The sequence below is a fragment of the Stegodyphus dumicola genome, chromosome 9 (assembly GCF_044657685.1).
Source record: "Stegodyphus dumicola isolate Sdum_Otavi_A_Nest chromosome 9, ASM4465768v1".
Lineage (NCBI taxonomy): Eukaryota > Metazoa > Arthropoda > Arachnida > Araneae > Eresidae > Stegodyphus > Stegodyphus dumicola.
Genome location: NC_140776.1, coordinates 97,932,071 through 97,951,246, shown reverse-complemented (window position 1 = coordinate 97,951,246; position 19,176 = coordinate 97,932,071). Strand labels below are relative to the sequence as shown.

The 19,176-nt window shown below is 34.0% G+C and overlaps 1 protein-coding gene across 1 annotated transcript in view; it reads left to right on the top strand.

Moving 5' to 3' along the window:
* Nucleotides 1–19,176, top strand: part of LOC118184581 (uncharacterized) — a 566,531-nt gene that overhangs the window by 485,544 nt on the left and 61,811 nt on the right. Inside the window, exon 5 of the mRNA XM_085823800.1 lies at nucleotides 3,741–3,911. Within this exon, the coding sequence (XP_085679926.1) occupies nucleotides 3,741–3,911 (171 nt within the window). The remainder of the gene's footprint in view (nucleotides 1–3,740; nucleotides 3,912–19,176) is intronic.

Sequence of the window (19,176 nt, the reverse complement as noted above, 5' to 3'; positions counted from 1 at the left end):
AAGAGAACGTGTTTTCTGTTTTTAAAAGGATGAAAGAGAGTTCTAGTAAATTGAGCACGCAATATTCTAATAAGTACGTGGTATCGTACGGAGAGAAAACATTGTGATAGAATAGCACAATCCCATTGAGGAAGACAGTATTAAAATTTATAAAACGCAGGAACTTAGGTTTTTCAATTTAGATTTACATTTGACGCAAAAGAATTAGTTTCAAGTGCAGAGATTGAAAATTACTAAAGTAAAGTACAACCGCAATTTTTTAATTAATTCTAAGGTTACGTATCACAAAATATTACTTATAAATAATAAAATTATGCTATAAACGTGAAAGAAAGTTTTTTTTGTGTATATATGATCATCTTTTTTTTTTATGTCAACGCATGTATCTCAGAAAAAATGCGCTTTATGTGGATCATTATGGGAGTATCTATGCAATAATTAAAATTATTTTTATAACATTTGCATAGACATTAGGTTGTTTTGAAGCAGGTGACATGAAAAATGAGCAATGCCCTTGCGGGGTTTGGAACCTAGACCTCTCGAATACGCGCCGAGGATTACGTTACACCACGAATACATGCGGAAAGGAGGGAGAAAATACCTTGTACCTGTATTTAGATACATGTACAGGGTGATTATAATTAAAGTTTAAGTTTAAAAACGCTATAAAAAAAGAACCACTGATGAAAATGATGTGAAATTTGAAAGGAATGTTATTGAAGAAGGCGGAAAGCGTATGGCAGAAGAAAAAATTTAGTTTTGAAAGTTAGCCACAGATGGCGCTGTAAGCGGCCGAATCACGACGAGAAATGATTCGTAAAACAACGGCTAAGGTGGAAGTTACACATTAAAACGTATTGACAAATTAGAATTGTTGAATAATTTTATTTGCATGACTGTACATATCACATCGAAAGGGACAAATCTGTTTCATGAGTTTTGCGGCGACGTACCGCATAAGAACCATTCATCAAAGAAGTTCGGAACTGTCACGAGACTGGCGCAAAACATGTTCAATATGGTGTCCACCATTGTGTGCAACAAGTTGAAAGCGACAAACAGCATGTTCCACAACGGATCGCAGTGTCTCTGGGGTGATGTTCAGAATGTGTTGTGAAATGCGTGCCTTTAATTCCGCTAATTTGCAATTGGAGCACGGAACACAACATCCTTCAGATATCCCCACAGCCAGAAATCACACGGAGTAAGATCAGGCGATCGGGACGGCCAGGCTGTAGGGAAATGACGGCTGATAATTCGAGCATTTCCGAAATGGAGCCTCAGCAGCTGCTTCACGTGATGTGCAATGTGCGGAGGAGCGCCATCTTGCATAAAAATGATTTCATCCACACATCCATGCTGTTGCAGAGCTGGAATCACGTGGTTGCGCAAAAGAGACGCATACCTCTGACCAGTGACGGTTGCGGTAACAGGATCGGAAGCACCCGTCTGCTCGAAAAAATATGGTTGTAGGATGAATGATGCCGTAAAGCCACACCATACAGTGACCTTTTCAGGATGAAGTGGTACGGGGTGCTTTGCCAATGGATTTTCTGTTGCCTGTATTCGACAATTCTGGGTATTCACGTATCCTGTCAGATAGAAATGGGCTTCATCTATCCACAAAATTTTCCACGGCCATTCATTATCCATTTCCATGCGAGCCAGGAATTCTAACGCAAACGTCTCCCTAGCTGTCAGGTCAGACGGAAGCAAATCCTGCACATAGCCAATTTTGTACGGATAGCATTGCAGGATGTTTCGTACAATTTTCAGCACCGTGCTCGTAGGCCTGTCCAGTGTTCGGGCAATTCCTCGTGCACTGCACGGTTGCACACCACCGGCCGACCCCTCCTGTAATGCTGGGGCCACTTCTTCAACTACCGTCGAATGCACTCGTTTTCTCCTTCTACCAGATTGCACATCAAACGAACCTGTCGCTTCGAATTTTTGCATCATTTTCTTTAGACATACGACACTCATTGGACCAATGCCTTCTTTTATACCCTTCAGTGTCCTGAATTTTTGCAGAGCTACTCTTGCACAATCATCATTCTTGTAATACAGCTTTACCAGCAGAGCGCGGTCCTGCAGTGAAACACCCATGGCGAACGTCTGAGACGCAAAATGAGGAACAGCCTGGTACCTGACGGCTTTATAACACTGAAATTTAACTAACATTTTAATTTACGTCTTCTTCCGCTTGCAGCGCCATCTGTTGCTAACTTTTGAAACTAAATTTTTTCTTCTGCCATACGCTTTCCGCCTTCTTCAATAACATTCCTTTCAAATTTGACGTCATTTTCATGAGTGGTTCTTTTTTTATAGCGTTTTGAAACTTAAACTTTAATTATAATCACCCTGTATATAGATAACCTAATATAAATCCATTATTGTTTTTTGGAGTAATCAATCGTACTCTTTTAATTCATTAACACGCGGGTAATTTTAACTATATTTTAAATGTAACTAACTGTTTGCCAAAATTAGTTAGCTTAATACTGAATAATCAACGCATGTGAAAGAATTTTTGATTTTTCAAAGTCCCAAAATTCTTAAAAACATAATTAAAATAGGTTCGGTTTCCTTTTTTGAATATTTTACATTTAAATAAATTTTAATGTTAATTTATAGATTATTGATTAAAGAATTAATATTTATAAAATAGTGGATAATTAATATTAGTTGGTTATAAAAGTTTGTCCAGTGGTGACGACGGCACCATCTTAAATGGGTCTCCTTGGAAGATGAAGCGAGTGGAACTCAAATTCATTCTTTAAGTCCAACCTCGTGAAGTTTTTCGTGCAGCATTAGAACGGTCAATGATTGATGATGCTGTTCAGTCAATAAGAGCATCATTCATTAATAAATCCTGATCATTTTCAGAAACCACTTTAAATTGAAACACTATCACACATTGGAACTTCAGCGTGCATCTAATGCGCAACACGTGTTCAGTCGTTTAATTTGCTTTTTTTATGCTTTGACCTGTGCTTGTCCAGTTTTACAATTTAAGTTAAATTAATACAAATATTGACGGTTGAAATTAATACAAATATTGACGGTATTAGACATTGGTTTAAATTCTGACGAGTAATGTGCATTTGATGATATCATAATATTTTGAAGAACCCATTTTAGAAATGCTGATTTGAATATTTGTAGTTGTGATAAACATATATATATATATGGTGTGTGTGTAAGCTAAACAATATAAAAGAAAACTTCTTTTAATTGTCAGAAGCCCCTTTTATTCTTTATTTTAATTTGCCGGAGGGCCATTTTAATTTCTTTTTTTTTGTCCCCAAAATAGTAGTTATTATATCAATTTAAACTGCGTCATTTTTAATTAAACCGCGTTATACGATATTACATACCGCCGCAAATCAGATTAAAGGTTTCAGTTGAGAACCGAAACGTCTGAATGCTCGACTTTTCGCTTCGCTGTTGCAAATTGCCGCAGCCTGTTAGTTTCAAAAATATATTTCTCAAGTCTATCGGTACCTACATAAAAAAGTCTTTAAGAACAAGGCGCTATAATCATCCATGTATTTCTGTTGCACCTGTGTCAGTCATAATTCAACAGAAAATAATGGAATTCGCCTAGTTATGCAAGTTTCTTTTTATACATCTACTGCGCAACCAGCATTATACATGCAGATGTGATAGTGTAAAAAAGACGAGCAGTTTCAATTTCTTTTTTACTTAGGTATTGATTGAATTTTCTTTTCTGTTTTCAGTCAACACACCTGCCGTGCCGTGTCCTTTCAAGGGATCCTACGTCTTCAGCTATAGCAGGGGTCACGGGGAATGCGCCTACCCAGAGTCCACTGTAGATTCCTGCACCGACGATTCTCATCTCCTACTCAGGTTTCAGGCATGCGCAGATGTAATCGGCTCCGAGAGCAGAAGTAAGTGTCCTTTGCTGTTTCACCTGAGTGCTCTTTATTTGTTCCTTCCTGTTCCTAATCATCATCTATACGAGTACCGGAACTCTTGTTAACTTGCAAGGGAGCAATACGGTGGCTACGCTGGAAAATTTATTGCTTATTGTTAGCGCAAAGGGGCTATATGCCCAGAAAGGATATTAATTTCGTTTTGGCATTTTGCGTTGGTTCACTATAAACAACATTTCACTTTTTCAGATTGTTTCCACCAAATATTAGAGCCTTGCATTATATTTAAAGAAGTTAAATAATGTACGTTTCTCACATCGTGAAAAAAGCAACAGAAACCAGAGACATCAAATTTTGAATAACGTATTCCTCCACTCCAATATGGGCATCTGGAAGCCCAAATTTGGGATTTGTTTTATTATCTGTTTTACATTTGGTAAACCTTTAACGAATTTTTGATTAACAAACTCGAACGATTTCAAAGTGAGTAGTGGCAACACTGAATGAAAAAAAAAATTATTTCAAACGCGTGAAACTGTGTATCGAAAATTCTAAAGACATTTTCTTTTAATAATTTTATGGTATTGCTGTTGAACTGAATTTTATGATTTTAAATGCGAAGAACATGGTATTTAATAAATAAAGGTAACACACAAAACGTTAATAAGCGCCACTTTGGTCGTAATATAAAATCTGAAAGCTCTCAGATTTATATATATATATATTTATTCTAGTGAATTCAATGTTGAGTGATATGCAAATTCCCGGTTAACTGAAGTAATTAGTGCAGACAATGACATCCATGTTAAATTCAAAATCACGATTAATTCGAGAGCAGTTAAACAGACACAGGAAAAAGAAGTAACAGTATATTATGATTAGCAAAAAGTACTATTAATATTTACCTGCATATTTAATCTGGGGAATACGTGTATTTGGTAGCGTAAATAAGTTCCTTTTTCTATCTGTGTATTTCTCTTGAGCGCGAGTGGGAACATCCTTCTGTTCTTTCTCCCAATCTCTGTCTATATGAGTTCTTCCCTTCTCGGATTTTTGTCTGTATTCTTCTTCTCTTTCGCCAAGTTAGGTTGTTATGGATATGGCAAAGCACACGAGGACTATCTGCCTCAAAGAAGAGATGTTTTTGCGAAGGACCATTCAGAGGAAACTGGCTCGTATTCACGTAGCACATGGGGAAACCAACCGTGCAGTCGGTCCATTCGCCTAAGGTCAAATTTCTAGTATTCAGCGCTCTTAACCGCTCGGGCCTCTAGTGGAGACTTTTTTGATAGGGTCAGTGTGAAACAATAGAATAGTAGCTGTACATTTGATTTATTATTTAAGATTGAGCGATTTAATTTATTTAATTTTGACGCATGTTTTAATTGTATTATTGATGGTGATTTTTTTAACAATTTTGGTAGTGAGTCCACATTCATTGTAACTAAATTGCGCTCTTGTATGGATAAAAATAGCTCAAATGCTTATGTTTTTTTTTTTTTTTTTTTTAGTCCAAAGGGACTTGAGTCCCGAAGGACTATTAGTTTCGTTTTGGCATTTTGCGTCGGACGGATAAATGTCGGTTCACTTTTCAAACTGTTGCCATAAAATGTTAGAGTCCTGCATTATATTTGAAGAAATTAAATATGAAAATCTGCGTAAATGTATGTATATTTCTCACATTGTCATAAAATAACGGTACATAGAGTCATCGAATTTTGAATAACGTAATCCTCCAACGAATATGAGCATGTGGAAGACCAAATTTGAAATTTGTTTTATGATCGATTTCCTATTTTTTAAAACTTTGACGAATTTTTGATTAACAAACTCAAGGATTTCAAAGCGAGCAATGGCAACGTTGTGCAGAAAAAACATTTTTATCTCCAGCGCGTGAGTCTCTGTATCGGAAATTCTAAAGATATGCTCGTTTTAAAACTATTTTGCGATATTGCTGTTGCACTGGATCTTATGGTTTAAATGCGAGGAACATGATATTTAATAAAGAAAGGTAACACACAAAATGTTAAAAAACGCCCCTTTGGACGTAATTTAAAATCTGAAACATTTCAGATTTTTTTTTTTTTTTAAATATCATTAGAGGTGCTGATTAGCCTCGATCTTCACTTCTCAAATTAAAGTGGTGTTGCCACCAAATGCTATGCGCATGTATCATTATTAAAGAAATAATATAGCAAATATAAAAGAAATGTATGGTAACACTTAGAGTTCTATGGAAATTCTAAACATATATTGTTTTTAAATATTTTGTTATTTACAAAGGAAGTGAAGTTTAATAATAAAGTTAAAAAGATAAAAAATAGCTCTGTTGGTTGCCTTGTTAAGAAAACTGAAACTTTCGTATAATGAACTGGTTTACTGTTGAATGTAATGCTATGTAAAATGCTTTGTTCGAGCATGGGGGACTTAAAATTGGTCAGATCGAAATTCCCTTTCATTGGCCGATGATAGTTGCAGAAATGTACGGTACTCTTGCGTTGTACCTCTGATGCATTCCATAAAAATTGTGGCGATTCTTAAGCCTATAACTCTTCTATGGTTTGCCTTAAAATTAAATTATCCATATAAGTGCAAGGCGATCGTTTGAAAGATTTCAGATCATTCTTGAAGCTGTAGTTTAAATCTTAAATAATGGTTTAAAAGTTAAACATACCTATGAGTGCTCTAATTAATTTATTTACAAATGCTGTTATAACATGAATGTGTGACCTCCTAATTCTCATTTGGTAACAGTGGAAATTCCCATCTGAACACATTTCCAAAAAATTAACTAGTAGCATTTTATTGAAAAAGGCAACGTTAGCAAAAGAAAATGCTTATTGTGAGCCAGAAATGCAAAAATGTCGTCGACGGCCTTTATTCAAATATTTCTGCACCAACTTCGCAGAAGAATCGCCTCAACGCAAACACTACCGGCATTGGTGAAACAGCTTGAGAAAACGGTCTAATTATGAGCAAAAAGAAGATCATTTATCAATAGATCAAGTCTAGTTAAGTACAGTGATCACCCAATGTTTAACCATAGCGGATGTGGATATAATTCCACTGCACTAACTATTAACACATAGCAGGGCTCCATAAGGTATCTACCGAGTACCTTCAAAAATGTTTTGCAGTTGGTGCTTTGCACTTGGTGCTTACAAAGATTTAGAATAGTTTATGTGTTTCGCATTTACAAGGATTTAGAAATAGTTGGTGCCTTACACACGTACATAAATGTAGAGCAGGTGGTACCTTTTGCAGATTGGTGGCGAACATTTGTAGGATATCCCTACAAAGTCTCATCAATTCAGTATATCTTGCCTGCAAACAACGATTATCGACGAAGTGTTTACATACTCTAGCAGACTGGAAGCTTTTCTCTTTCGATAATGCTTGAAGCTCGTTATTTTGTAACTGGTGTTTGTTTCGGAAATGCTGAACTCTTTCGGGTGAATGATGCCTGTTAAAAAATTTTATCAACTTTGTACTATTAAAATTTTTTGATCATTAAATAGATAAGTGAAAGTTCACTTACCTTCTAAATAGGGCTGGCCTGAACTGCCTGCTTTTCCTTCTTGTAGGTATCCGTCTCTATGATGAACTTCGATTCACTTCGAAACACAGCTATAAACTTTTTAAGAAATTTTAATTCGTATGAAAGATATCTACAAAATATTTACAAGTTATAATGATTACAAGCATAATTTATACGGAGACGGTCTATCGTTATACATCTGTTAGACGCGTCAGCCGTTCAACTGACTACTTTTAGTCTCTTTCGCCAGAGGGCGTCCGTGGAAGTAAAGTTCTAGTAAACAAACGCGACAATGCCTGTTATTAAAACACATATTTTAAAGTTACACATCCATGCTGTATTTACATTTATGAAATATTACAACAATGCAGGCATGTTTTCTTTTTGTATCATTCACTCTGCATTATCCTCACTCTATTTTCAACAAAGAGTTCTCACTGCAAATGTGCTATCCCATTTACCTCATATTCAACAAAAAAGATCCTGGTATGTTCACTTAATTTAAACCTTTACATATTAGCTAAAAATAAGCGAGACTTATCAGCGTGTATTTTTCCAAACTGTTATTGCATCTAACGTTATGATTGCCAGAAGGTGAAAATGGTCTATCCATTCAGCTTGAATCTCTTGCAGAAAATCAGAAGTGTCGACTATTCCCCACGTTTGCCGATGCTAGGCATTGGATAAATCCGCATACTCATCCGGAAAATCTCGAAAGCCAATATATATATCGACGCCCCTCCAGTTATCTCCGGATTTGCAGCATCGCTCGCAATTAGTCGGGGATCATTAACGACCGACCCCCCCAAATGTTTTCTCCCCCTCCCCGATTGCCACCGGTTCCAAACACTTGTCAGTTGCAGGAGTACAAGCCTGATGGACAGACTGCGCATAATGCAGCGGAATGGCCCTTTGTGTCGCCATTAGACGTTAAATTATATCGAACGATTCTCTCTCTCTCTGTGTGAGTGTACTCAGTGGTTAATGGTCAGGTCAGCATAGGAGGCCTTTGGAGAGGGTAGTACTTGATCAGTTGGTACGAGAGAGGGGTTTAAACAGCCCCTGTAGGCGAATGGATGAATGCCGTATTCATCAGAAGTGTGAATAGTGTGAGTACTTTGATTTATGGAGAAGAAGTACCAGAAAGTGCAAATTTAGGTGGTATCATTCCACAGAATGTTTCCTAAATGGAAGATCGAAGTCGTCAATGGTATATTAAATGTTTACACATCTTTTCAAGGGAACACTTAAAAAGACGTATAGAAGTTAAACGCCTACAGTACTAGTTTTATAAAATGGAACACATAGATTTTAGTTATAGAATTTTAATGCTCCTTCAGTGGCCAGCTCTCGATTATTAGGGGGCGAATTAAAGGAGCCATTTAACCGAGCCTTGTCTGAAAGAAAAAGTTAAGTTTGTTGGACTATGTTGGAAGCATATCTTTAGAATTTCTGATGTACAGTCTTGTGGGTTTGAGATAACAGTGTTCTAATACTTAACGGTGTTGCCAGTTCTCCCTCTGAGATCGCTGAGTGTTTTAAAAATTCATTAAGTTTTACAAAATATGAAATACAAAATTCTAAATTCTAAATTCGGTCTTCCCTGTGCACATGTTCGAGTGGAGACTACGTTATTCAAAATTTGAAGCCCTTAGGTACCGTCGTTTTTTCACAGTTCGAGAAACATACATACATTCAAGCAGATTCTTCATTATTTAATTGCTTTAAAAGTAATACAGGGCAATAATATGTCGTGGAAACAACTTGAAAACTGAATTCCGAGTTTTAAATTGATACGCCACCAAATCCCTTTCCGAGACTATTAGACGTTTAAAAAAATTAATTTTGTGGAAATAATAAAATCTAACTGTAATTGCGAAGCCTCGAATTACAGTTAATGCTAATAAATTTATATGTGGATTCTAATTAATAAAATAATTCGAGGAAATAATTTTAAATAAAGCGCAGCTATAAATGTGTGTAATTTAATTAAACCATACAAGGAAGTCATGTGGGTCCACATGAGATTTATTACCATGTACATTTCTAGACAAAAATGTTAATTACAGGCCAAATTCATGTATCCTGTTATGTATCATATTTTAATTGATTGAAGCATCTAGGAGTAGGGTGAAAAATTTCTCCCCAAAATATGAAAAACGTTGGGAGAGAGGTACAAAATTAGGTATGAGGGTAATACATCAACAAAGGAGTCGTGATTGAATTATTCCCCGCCTGTCCATTTGAGGGTATAAAGGAACTGAAGTGAAAAAGTGCAGATAATGTGGATGAGTAATGGCTTCATATTGTGAGCATCTATGCTGCAAACTCTTAAGCAACTAAATGAATTATAAAAAGGATTTTGGAAATAAAAATTTAGAGAGTGATTGTGATAAAGAAATAAGTTTTTTTTATTTGCTATTCGAGATATAAAACAAGATTGTAAACAGGTCCAAATCGCAGAAGATTTTAAAAAATTTTTCATCGAACCATCTGGCTAATGTTGGTGTGTTCTGGGACTCCATTTTCAGGGGTTCCTTCAAATACCTCTGTTATATATAATATATTAAATTTTGAACAATTTTTTATTGTCTAGTTTCTAAAAATATAAAATCAGAGGCAGGAACACATTTTTAAATTTCGTATTCTTTTATGCTTTTTGCCTATAAATCAAACATGGACTGTTGTTGTCTTGTATTCTCATTGATGACAAATCTGGTTTAGATGTGTAAGCTAATGTTAACTTGCTTATCGAAACTATGCTATAGTGTAACCACCACGTTTGAAGCTTATGATGTCACATGATGTTGTTTTAAGCGTTGCTGTATACTTGTTTATTAAACTGATAAACAATGTGACTGCGTCATTTTTGTCTTGTTTCTGTAATTTAATTAATTAAAGTGAATTCATTTAAAATGTAATTAAAAATATGAGCAAGAATTCTTTCACTTTTATCCCAATGTTATCGAGTGTGTGTGAGGGGGGGAGACGGTGACGTAAATTGTATTATTCTATCAATTTTGGCAAATCTCATGAATTTCATGTATGGAACTTAGATTTTAGATAACCCGGAATCCGAAATCCATCTAACTGAGGTCGGTGGATCGAGGTGGCGACGGAAGTTCGAAATCACACATCAAATGTACACATCAAATCCACGAGATTTGTCGGAACCTGAAGGACACCGAAAATATGAAGTTATATATATTTTTCCTGCGATGTTACATTCGTCATAGTTGTCAGCAATCTCCCGCATAGTGCGTTTATCATCTGAGAAGGTAGTCAAGTTGAAAATTTGTAAATCGCATAAAAGTTTTTTTTCCCTTTCCTCTCTTGTGTTGTTATTGCTGCTTTATAATGCTGTTATTTGAAACGTTTTACGCCGCCAATTTTCGTCTTTCGTGCATCCTTCTAACACCATTTATGGTTTTCCAATGCGCTGATTAGTTAGCGTAGGAAAAAGTGGGTAATATGTTCGAAAATTTCGAAATGATTTCACTGTAACCGTAATCGCGAGAACTCTATTGGTTTAAATCATCGCAGTCTCGAGTGCATGCCTTCTCATTTCGGTTGGTTGAGCGGAACGGCCGGTAGGGGTTCAAATATATCTGAGAAGTTTTTTATGACTATGTTGTTATTTCGCGCAACACCTAATAAAGTGTAACCATGAAAATTAAAAATAACAAAAGTAAAATGTATATTTTTATTTGAATAATTTTAAATGAAAGTTAAAAAACAATTAGATTTTTTTTTCCTGAAAAACTTCATAAAATTCTCCGAAGTGTTGTTATCTAATACATAAAAAGAAATAGGAAGAAAAGAGGTCTTTTGAAGAGATTTTGCTTTGAGGCCTTCAGTTTGTAAGTCCAACCATGTTTTGGCATCTTCAAGGTAATTACTCAACTAAGTGCAAAACCTCCACTCGCTATCATTAAATTGTTGCTCACGGAATGGGTGTGAATTCTGAGAACACCCCACAACTTCCCAAAAATATCTTCGCAAATGCTTACTATCTCATCCCAGTATATCCTTTGTATACCCTCGCTAAGTCCCGCTGCAATATACTGGTTTTTGTGGCGAATTAAACTCTTGTTTATCACATCCTCAGGACATCATGAAAGTATCCATCTGTCATATCCTCCCGAGTACTTAATTTCATATTTTGGGTATATCCTCAGGACATCCTCAAAAAGTCCCCAGTGTACTGTTTATTGTGAGGATTTAAAGTTCTCACTCAGGATATCCCAGAATCTCCCTCTAAAATATTCCTCCTGATTATTTAATGTCACATTCCAGGACATCCTCGCAAAGTTCCTACCATAGTGATCTAGTTGTTGTGAGGATTTAATGTACTGTACATCCGCTGGACATCGCAGTATATACGTTTAACACATCCTGCAAATTGCTTAACGTCACATCCACCAGAACATCCTTGAGAAAGTGCAAAAGATCTAAATTGTTACCAATTGTTAATTAAGGTCCTCGAAATGCTTAATGATGGTAATCATCTGGAAAATGCAGTATAAATATCCTCAGGATGTTAAAAACGAAGTCTTCAAGATATTGTGAAAATCAACATCTTCAAGACATCTTTCATATTAGCGACTGAGACATGCTGAGTGTTTAAGTTACAAAGTTCTCGAGACATCTGAGAATTCAGATTCGCAGGATGTCCTCAAGTTTGTTCCGGAGCTTTGGGACTTACGTAGGAAATCCTGAAGATGTTCCGTAATATGAGCGTAATAGAAAACATCTTTAGTCTTCTGTATTATTTACTTCGGTACGAGATAATCGTTTGTGCGATATTTAATAAGGAGTTTTTTTACATTTTCACTATCTTATAATTATTGTAGCATCAGAAATTGAATACGTTGTCCGTCTTTAGATAATTTCCGATTTTTCCAGAGTATTCCGCCTTTATTGTCCTCTCCTTTTTCTCCAAGGTGTCATGAATCATTAAGTTCTTGGCCAGAAGTGAATTGAATTTGAGGGAAAAAAGTCTGCCCTGCTATTTTTTATTGCGCTCTTTCTTCCACACCGAATGCAAGCATCATGTTTTTATTTTGTAATGCTTGTGTGAGGAGTCCATGAATATTACATCAGACTCTTCTTCTGACTGGAGCTGACCGTCGGATCGGAGAAGGATTAAATTTTGCGAAGAAAGAAAGCACATCCGTTAGAATTAGTCTGCTGCGTGTCACGTCCTGAAATCCTCTTTGTTTTGTTTACTTCTCGAGCATTGTTTACTAGTATTATCCGAAAGTGGACAGTGGTTGTAAATTTTTTCCTATTCTGAAGCAAAAACAAAGTGATAGGTCGTGAAATTTAACGCCACTAGCATGTTTACTGTTAGAAATTTTATAAGGGATTCGCTGGAAACTTAAAAATAGTGTGCTGTCTGTGAAGAGAAAAACTGCAGTTAACTTTCGATTTATTATTGGGAAAATACCAGGTCCACGGTTAACTCCAAAATCACGGTAATTTGATTTAATAATGTGCTATTAGATATTAAAAACGTATTTCTGAGTTTCACTGATTCTTAGTCGATCAGTTACATGATATTAAATACGTATTTATATACTATATCACTGATTCATCATCGATCATTAATCGAGGAGATACAGGATATTAAAATTGTATTTATTTGTCTAACTTTCTGACTCATAATCGATCATTAATCGATTCGTTACACGGTTTTAAAAGCGCATTTATATTCTTTATTTGATTCATTATAGATCATTAATCAATGTTTTACAGGATTTTAAAATCTTATTTTTTATCTCATTGATTCATAATCAATGAATTACAGGAATTTAAATTAAATTTATTTATTTAACTTTCTGACTCATAATCGGCCATTAATTGATGTTTTACAGGATATGTATTTATTTATCTTATACATCTAATTCATAATCGATCGTTAATCGATGCGTTACAGGGTATTGAAACGTATTTATTTATCTTGCTAACTCATGCATAATCAATAATTAAAGGATAGAGGATATTAAATGTATTTATCTCAATTACTGATTCATTATCGGTTATTAATCGATGTGTTACAAGATACTAAAAACGTATTTTTTTATTTGCCGATTCATAATCGGTCAGTAATCGATGGTAGCAGGATATTGAAAACGTATTTATTTGTCTTAATTAATTCACAGCCAGTCAATAAATGATGAGTTACAGGATATTAAAACGTATTTATTTATCTTACTAACTGATTCATAATCGACAATTTCACGAAGATTATTGCGTAGCTACGTAGCTATAATTGCGTATTGTACGTATACCTTCAAATGAAATTCGGTAGACGTATTAGAATCTTTACTTCCTTATACGAAGTAAAGTAAGTAGTGTAATCGCGAAAAATTTTGGTTATCTTATTGTAGAGACATTAGATATATTTTTGGATGCAGGAAAGATGAAAAATAAGCAACCGCCTTCGCCGGGAATCGAACCACGGACCTCTGGAATACCGGCCCAGCGTGCTGAACCACTACACCACGAAGGACGCTAGGAAATCGGGAGAAATACCTTATATTATTTCAACGAAAATATACATTTTTGACCGCTCTCGATTCCATTTTAGCGATGTTTTTGCGTTACTTGTGTACACGTGCGAGCAGAATAGAGGACGTTTTTTCCCAAAACGAATTGTGAAAAAGATTTAAAATGGATTCAGAAGAGAATTTTGTCGTGATTGTAAGTACATGCGCGCGTACGTATGTACGTACGTATCTCGCATAACTCAAAAGTGTGTAGTCTCAGAACGCTGCAATTTTGTATATGGGACTTCTGTAATATGTATATATGCACTTCCCGTTTTCCCGTTTTGGTTGAAATAGGCCGCATCAAAAGTATCTAAATATAAGTATATACGTATATGTATATATCTATATATATCAAGTATTGAATGAAAGGAAATTCATTGAAATTGAAAAACATTTTCTAATACTTGCGCAATAGCTGCTAAATAAGATAATAATAATTTATTTACTAAAGAAATATTGATTATATTATCTCCTAATATAAATTTAGTAGAATGTATCAAAATGAAGTAACCCAGAAGTATGCAGCTATTGCGCAAGTATTAGAATTATTATTATAATAATTATTATTTTTTTTTTTTCGATTTCAATGAATTTCAGTTGATTCAATACTTGATATTCACTAAAAAGCAGCAATTAGCACTATTTATCTTTTTTGATGCCTTCCTCGAATATATTATCTCCGCTTCTTATTTTTAAGTTTACTTTTGGGTTACTTCATTTTGATACATTCTACTATATTTATATTAGAAGATAATATAATCAATATTTCTTTAGTAAATAAATTATTATCTTATTTTGCAGCTATTGCGCAAGTATTAGAATTTTTTCTTTCTATTCCAATGAAATTTAGTTCATTCAATACTTGATATTTACTAAAAAGCAGCTATAAGCGCTATTTATCTTTTTTGATGTCTTCCACCAATATATTATCTCCGCTTCTTATTTTTTAAGTTTACTTCTGGTAACTTCATTTTGATACATTCTACTAAATTTATATTAGGAAATAATATAATCAATATTTCTTTAGTAAATAAGTTATATATATAAATGGGCTAAAAATTCGAATTAAAAATTAGAACAAAATTTTTTTTAAAACACGTCCTGCGCTATAGCTGCAGGATTGAAGTAGAATAAACTTAAAGCATCTAAATTAATTAGTAAATTGGAATAAAAGCAAGGCAATTCCTCTATATTATAGTAATTGCAACCATGTATAAGAATTATAACATACTATCAGAACTAATAGAATTAAGGAGGGATTTCAAATATAGAATAATCTCGAAAAATAAAAATGCGAAAGGAAAAGATACAAAATTATACAAATGAAAAATTAATCTCCTTTTATTAAAACTCTAGAAAATTACACAAATGAAAAATTAATCTTCTTTTATTGAAACTCCAATTCAGAACTCATCAGGGGGAAATGAATTAAAGTCGATTAAATATTTCGAAAATTTGTTTCATTCTCCTGGTCCATTTGAGATCAAAAACAAGTTTTTTATTCTTATATGTTGGTAAATTATGCAGTTTTTGCATTAAAAATGATTGAATTGTATTTATGTTCCGGTTAAGGTTTTTATCCCTTTAGCTAATCTGCATGCAACAGTTGTAGAATTACCAACAATTTAAAAGTTGTTTAAATTCCACAAAGCCTAACGGCGCTACTATTTGTTTACATTTGAAATTTAATAGCATAGTGAATTAAGCCAGTTTCTGCACCAACTTCAGTGTCTTTTTGTCAAGTGGGGCCAAAAGTTCTAAACACCGAAAAAGTTTGTGCCTAATTTTAATTTATTTAAACTCTAATTTTAATCGTAAAAATTGTTTTTGTACGGTTTTTAACGTTTTAGGTTTTTCGGTATTTTACAATTTTGGTTTTTAACGTTTTAGGTTTTTCGGTATTTTACAATTTTTAATGAAGGTGTTTTGAATTTTTATGATTTTGTCCTTGCCGCGAAGTGAGAACTGAATTAATTGAATGAGAAATATATCCATAATGAAATAATTCGAGGAAATAAGTTTAAATGAAATGCAGCAAAAAATGTGCATAACTTAATAGGCCGTACAAGGAAGTCATGTGGTGTCCACATCGGATTTTTTTTTAAATACTGAAGAATAACATGTGATGAAAGTAACAACTTCACTTTCTCTTGTACGCAAAACCACTACTCTTTATTTCCATTTCTTTAAAGTTGTAAATAATAAAAGAAGGAAGAAGAGCGATTTTTTCTCGTTTTAATTTAAATTAACGATATTTGGAATTCCGTAGCTATAAATAACGTTAATGTTTGATGGTAGCTGAAAAGAATGTTTCCTATTAAGGGAATGGCTTTTAATCAAATACATCTGTTAACAACAGACAGGTTCACGGGAATAATACGGAAAGGCAGGAAAGGAAACTTTTTACCTCCGGAGAATTTAAATGAAAAGTCTTATTTTTGAAGTAAATTAATTGTAAGATGCAGTGCGAACTCATCGGATCAAAAGTAAGAGAGAGTTTTTTTCCCTTTTCTCCTTCTCTCATCGTATCCTTTTATAAATATTTTTCTTTTCCTTGATGCCTTTTTTTTTGTTTTAATTATTTATTTGATAGCATCCGTGAAAGTAATAAAAGCTTAGAAATGGTAATTTTCGATAAAAGAACATAGAGGATTACGAATAAATGTGAGAAAATTTGGCTTTTAAGTGAATTTTCTAGCAGATTATGCCAGTTTAAATAATATAGAAAAACACATTTTTTTCCTTGTAGAAAGTAAAGGGCGTATTGAAATCTCGAAAAATTTAAGTTTTCAGATTTTAACAAAAATATCCAGTTTGGCATTTCTCGAATACTATTTGACTTTTTTTTTTTTTTTTTTTCATTACATCTATACATATAGAAAGAATAAAGGATTCTTTAGACCAAAATAGATTGTAAAATGGATTCAAAAGATAGGTCTGTAAGACCGTACGTACGTACTTATGTATCTCGCATAACACAAAAACAATTAGCCGTAGAACGTTGAAATTTTGTATATGGGAATGCTGTAACGTCTAGTTATGCAACTCTGTTCTTTATTACAAGGGTGAAGTGAATATATGTATAGAAAGAGGGTAAAGACATTAAATAAGAAATTTAGAACCAATTTTTCACAAAGACCAAAAATTGAAATTCATAAATAATAAATTTTATAAAATCTGATAAATGTAAAAAAGAATTTAATAAATGTTAAAACTAAAATACTTCAAAAAAGTTATACCCTAACTTAAAAAAAAAAAAAAAAAAAAAAGTGAAATTTAAAGAATATATAAGAAAAAGGAATTCAGTCAACTTCAATGCCGCTTCGTCAGGAGGAGGAACATCGAAATCAATTGAAATATCTCTTCCATAAAAAATCCTTGCTTTTATGTATCCAGAATTAGCAGATGAACCATTCCAATGTATTTTTAATTATAATAATTTACCCGAGAATTCTGCCCCTCCCCAAAGCAAAGAAAAAACAAAGTAAATTCAATCAAAATTTTACCTTTAAACAAAGAGAACTAACTCTATCAAAAGAATTGAAAACGTAAGTGAAATAATAAATACTTTAGTGAAAAATTCAAATCAAATTTTACCTTTAAACGATGAGAACTTTTTCTGAAAAATTGAAAACATCAGTAAACTTTTCAAATACTTTAGTGAAAAGGCTTAATCTAAACAGAATTGAAATATAAAATCACAAGAAAATTATATATATATATATATATATATATATATATATAGGACCTATATATGAATATATTGTAAGACTTACCACCCGCCATAAAAGTCCTAACCCGGCCTTTATTTTCGCAATCGTTGGTCGTAGTCATATGCTTCCAGATTCAGAAGAATTTTATACGACGAAAGTATTCATGTTTTCACAATGTCAAATTTTGAAAGAATTTTCCACATAAAGGGAAATTACACTTAAAATGCGATCTCCCGGTTCCTTTATTTATATTTGGGAAAGTGTTATTATCGTTATGAAAAAATAAAATTTTAAGAAGTTTGACTCCTATACGACAAAAAATCACCGGGAAATTTAATTTCGAAACTGCTTTTTTTTAAGCCATTTTCAGCTTACCTTGAAGGATCAGTTTATTAAGTTAAAATAAATGGAGGAAGTGCATTGAAATGAAGTTCAGGAATAAGTGTGTATAATTTAATAGGCCGTATATGGAAGTTATTTGACATCCACAACATATTTTGTTTTAGTATTTATATTATAAGGTATTTTTTCGCCTTCTTAGCATGTGTTTGTGGTGTAATGGTCAGCATGATCGGCGCATATTCGAAAGGTCCGTGGTTCAAGTCTCGGCGAGGACATTGCTTATTTTTCACGTCTCCTGCTTCGAAATAACCTAATGTCTCTACAGTGGCGCCCGAACTGAAAAATTTGGTTTATGATGATTCTTCACCACCAGGATTTGGCGATTGGATCCCCCTAATCCCCAGTTGCCCTTTAAAAGAGGGCATATAATGAATTTCTGGCGCCTTCTTAGCATGCCTTCATGGTGTAGTGTTCAGCACGCTCGGCGCGTATTCGAGAGGTCCGTGGTTCGAGTCCCGGCGAGGGCATGGCTCATTTTTCATGTCTCCTGCTTCAAAATAACCTAATGTCTCTAGAATATATATGAATTTCTCCGAGAAACGCTTTTAATATAGATGCAGATTTTTTTTTAACATATTAGAAAGCAGTCGTAACCTGCACCTCTTAAGCCTATCATATAAAGCATACTTCGTGGCACATGCTGGGATCGTTGCGAAAAGTGCCAGTGTTGTATGCTGAAATACACATCCTGAGAATGCAGTAGTAACATGCGCCAATTTAGCATGTTGTGCTGAACTTTCTAAATGCATATAACACCGTTAGCGAACGAATGGCATGCTGTTTATATGTACGTGTCGGTGCTGCTTGGAATTGTTGTATAAATGAATGGATTTTTCATAAGATCGTTCTGTTCTAAGGTTTACACTCAATTTCGGAAGGTTTGGATTTAAAATCTAAAAAGCCTTATAAAAGTCTGAGAAAATATATGCTTTTAATGGCTTTTAGAGAAGCCATTGTGTTCGTATTTTCTTTGGCATCTATCTTAAATTCATTTCCAAGTCCTAGTGGCAGCGAATTTAAAAAGAGGGGGATGCCTGCACTTTGATTTCTTGACTCCCTGTGTGTGTGGTTTC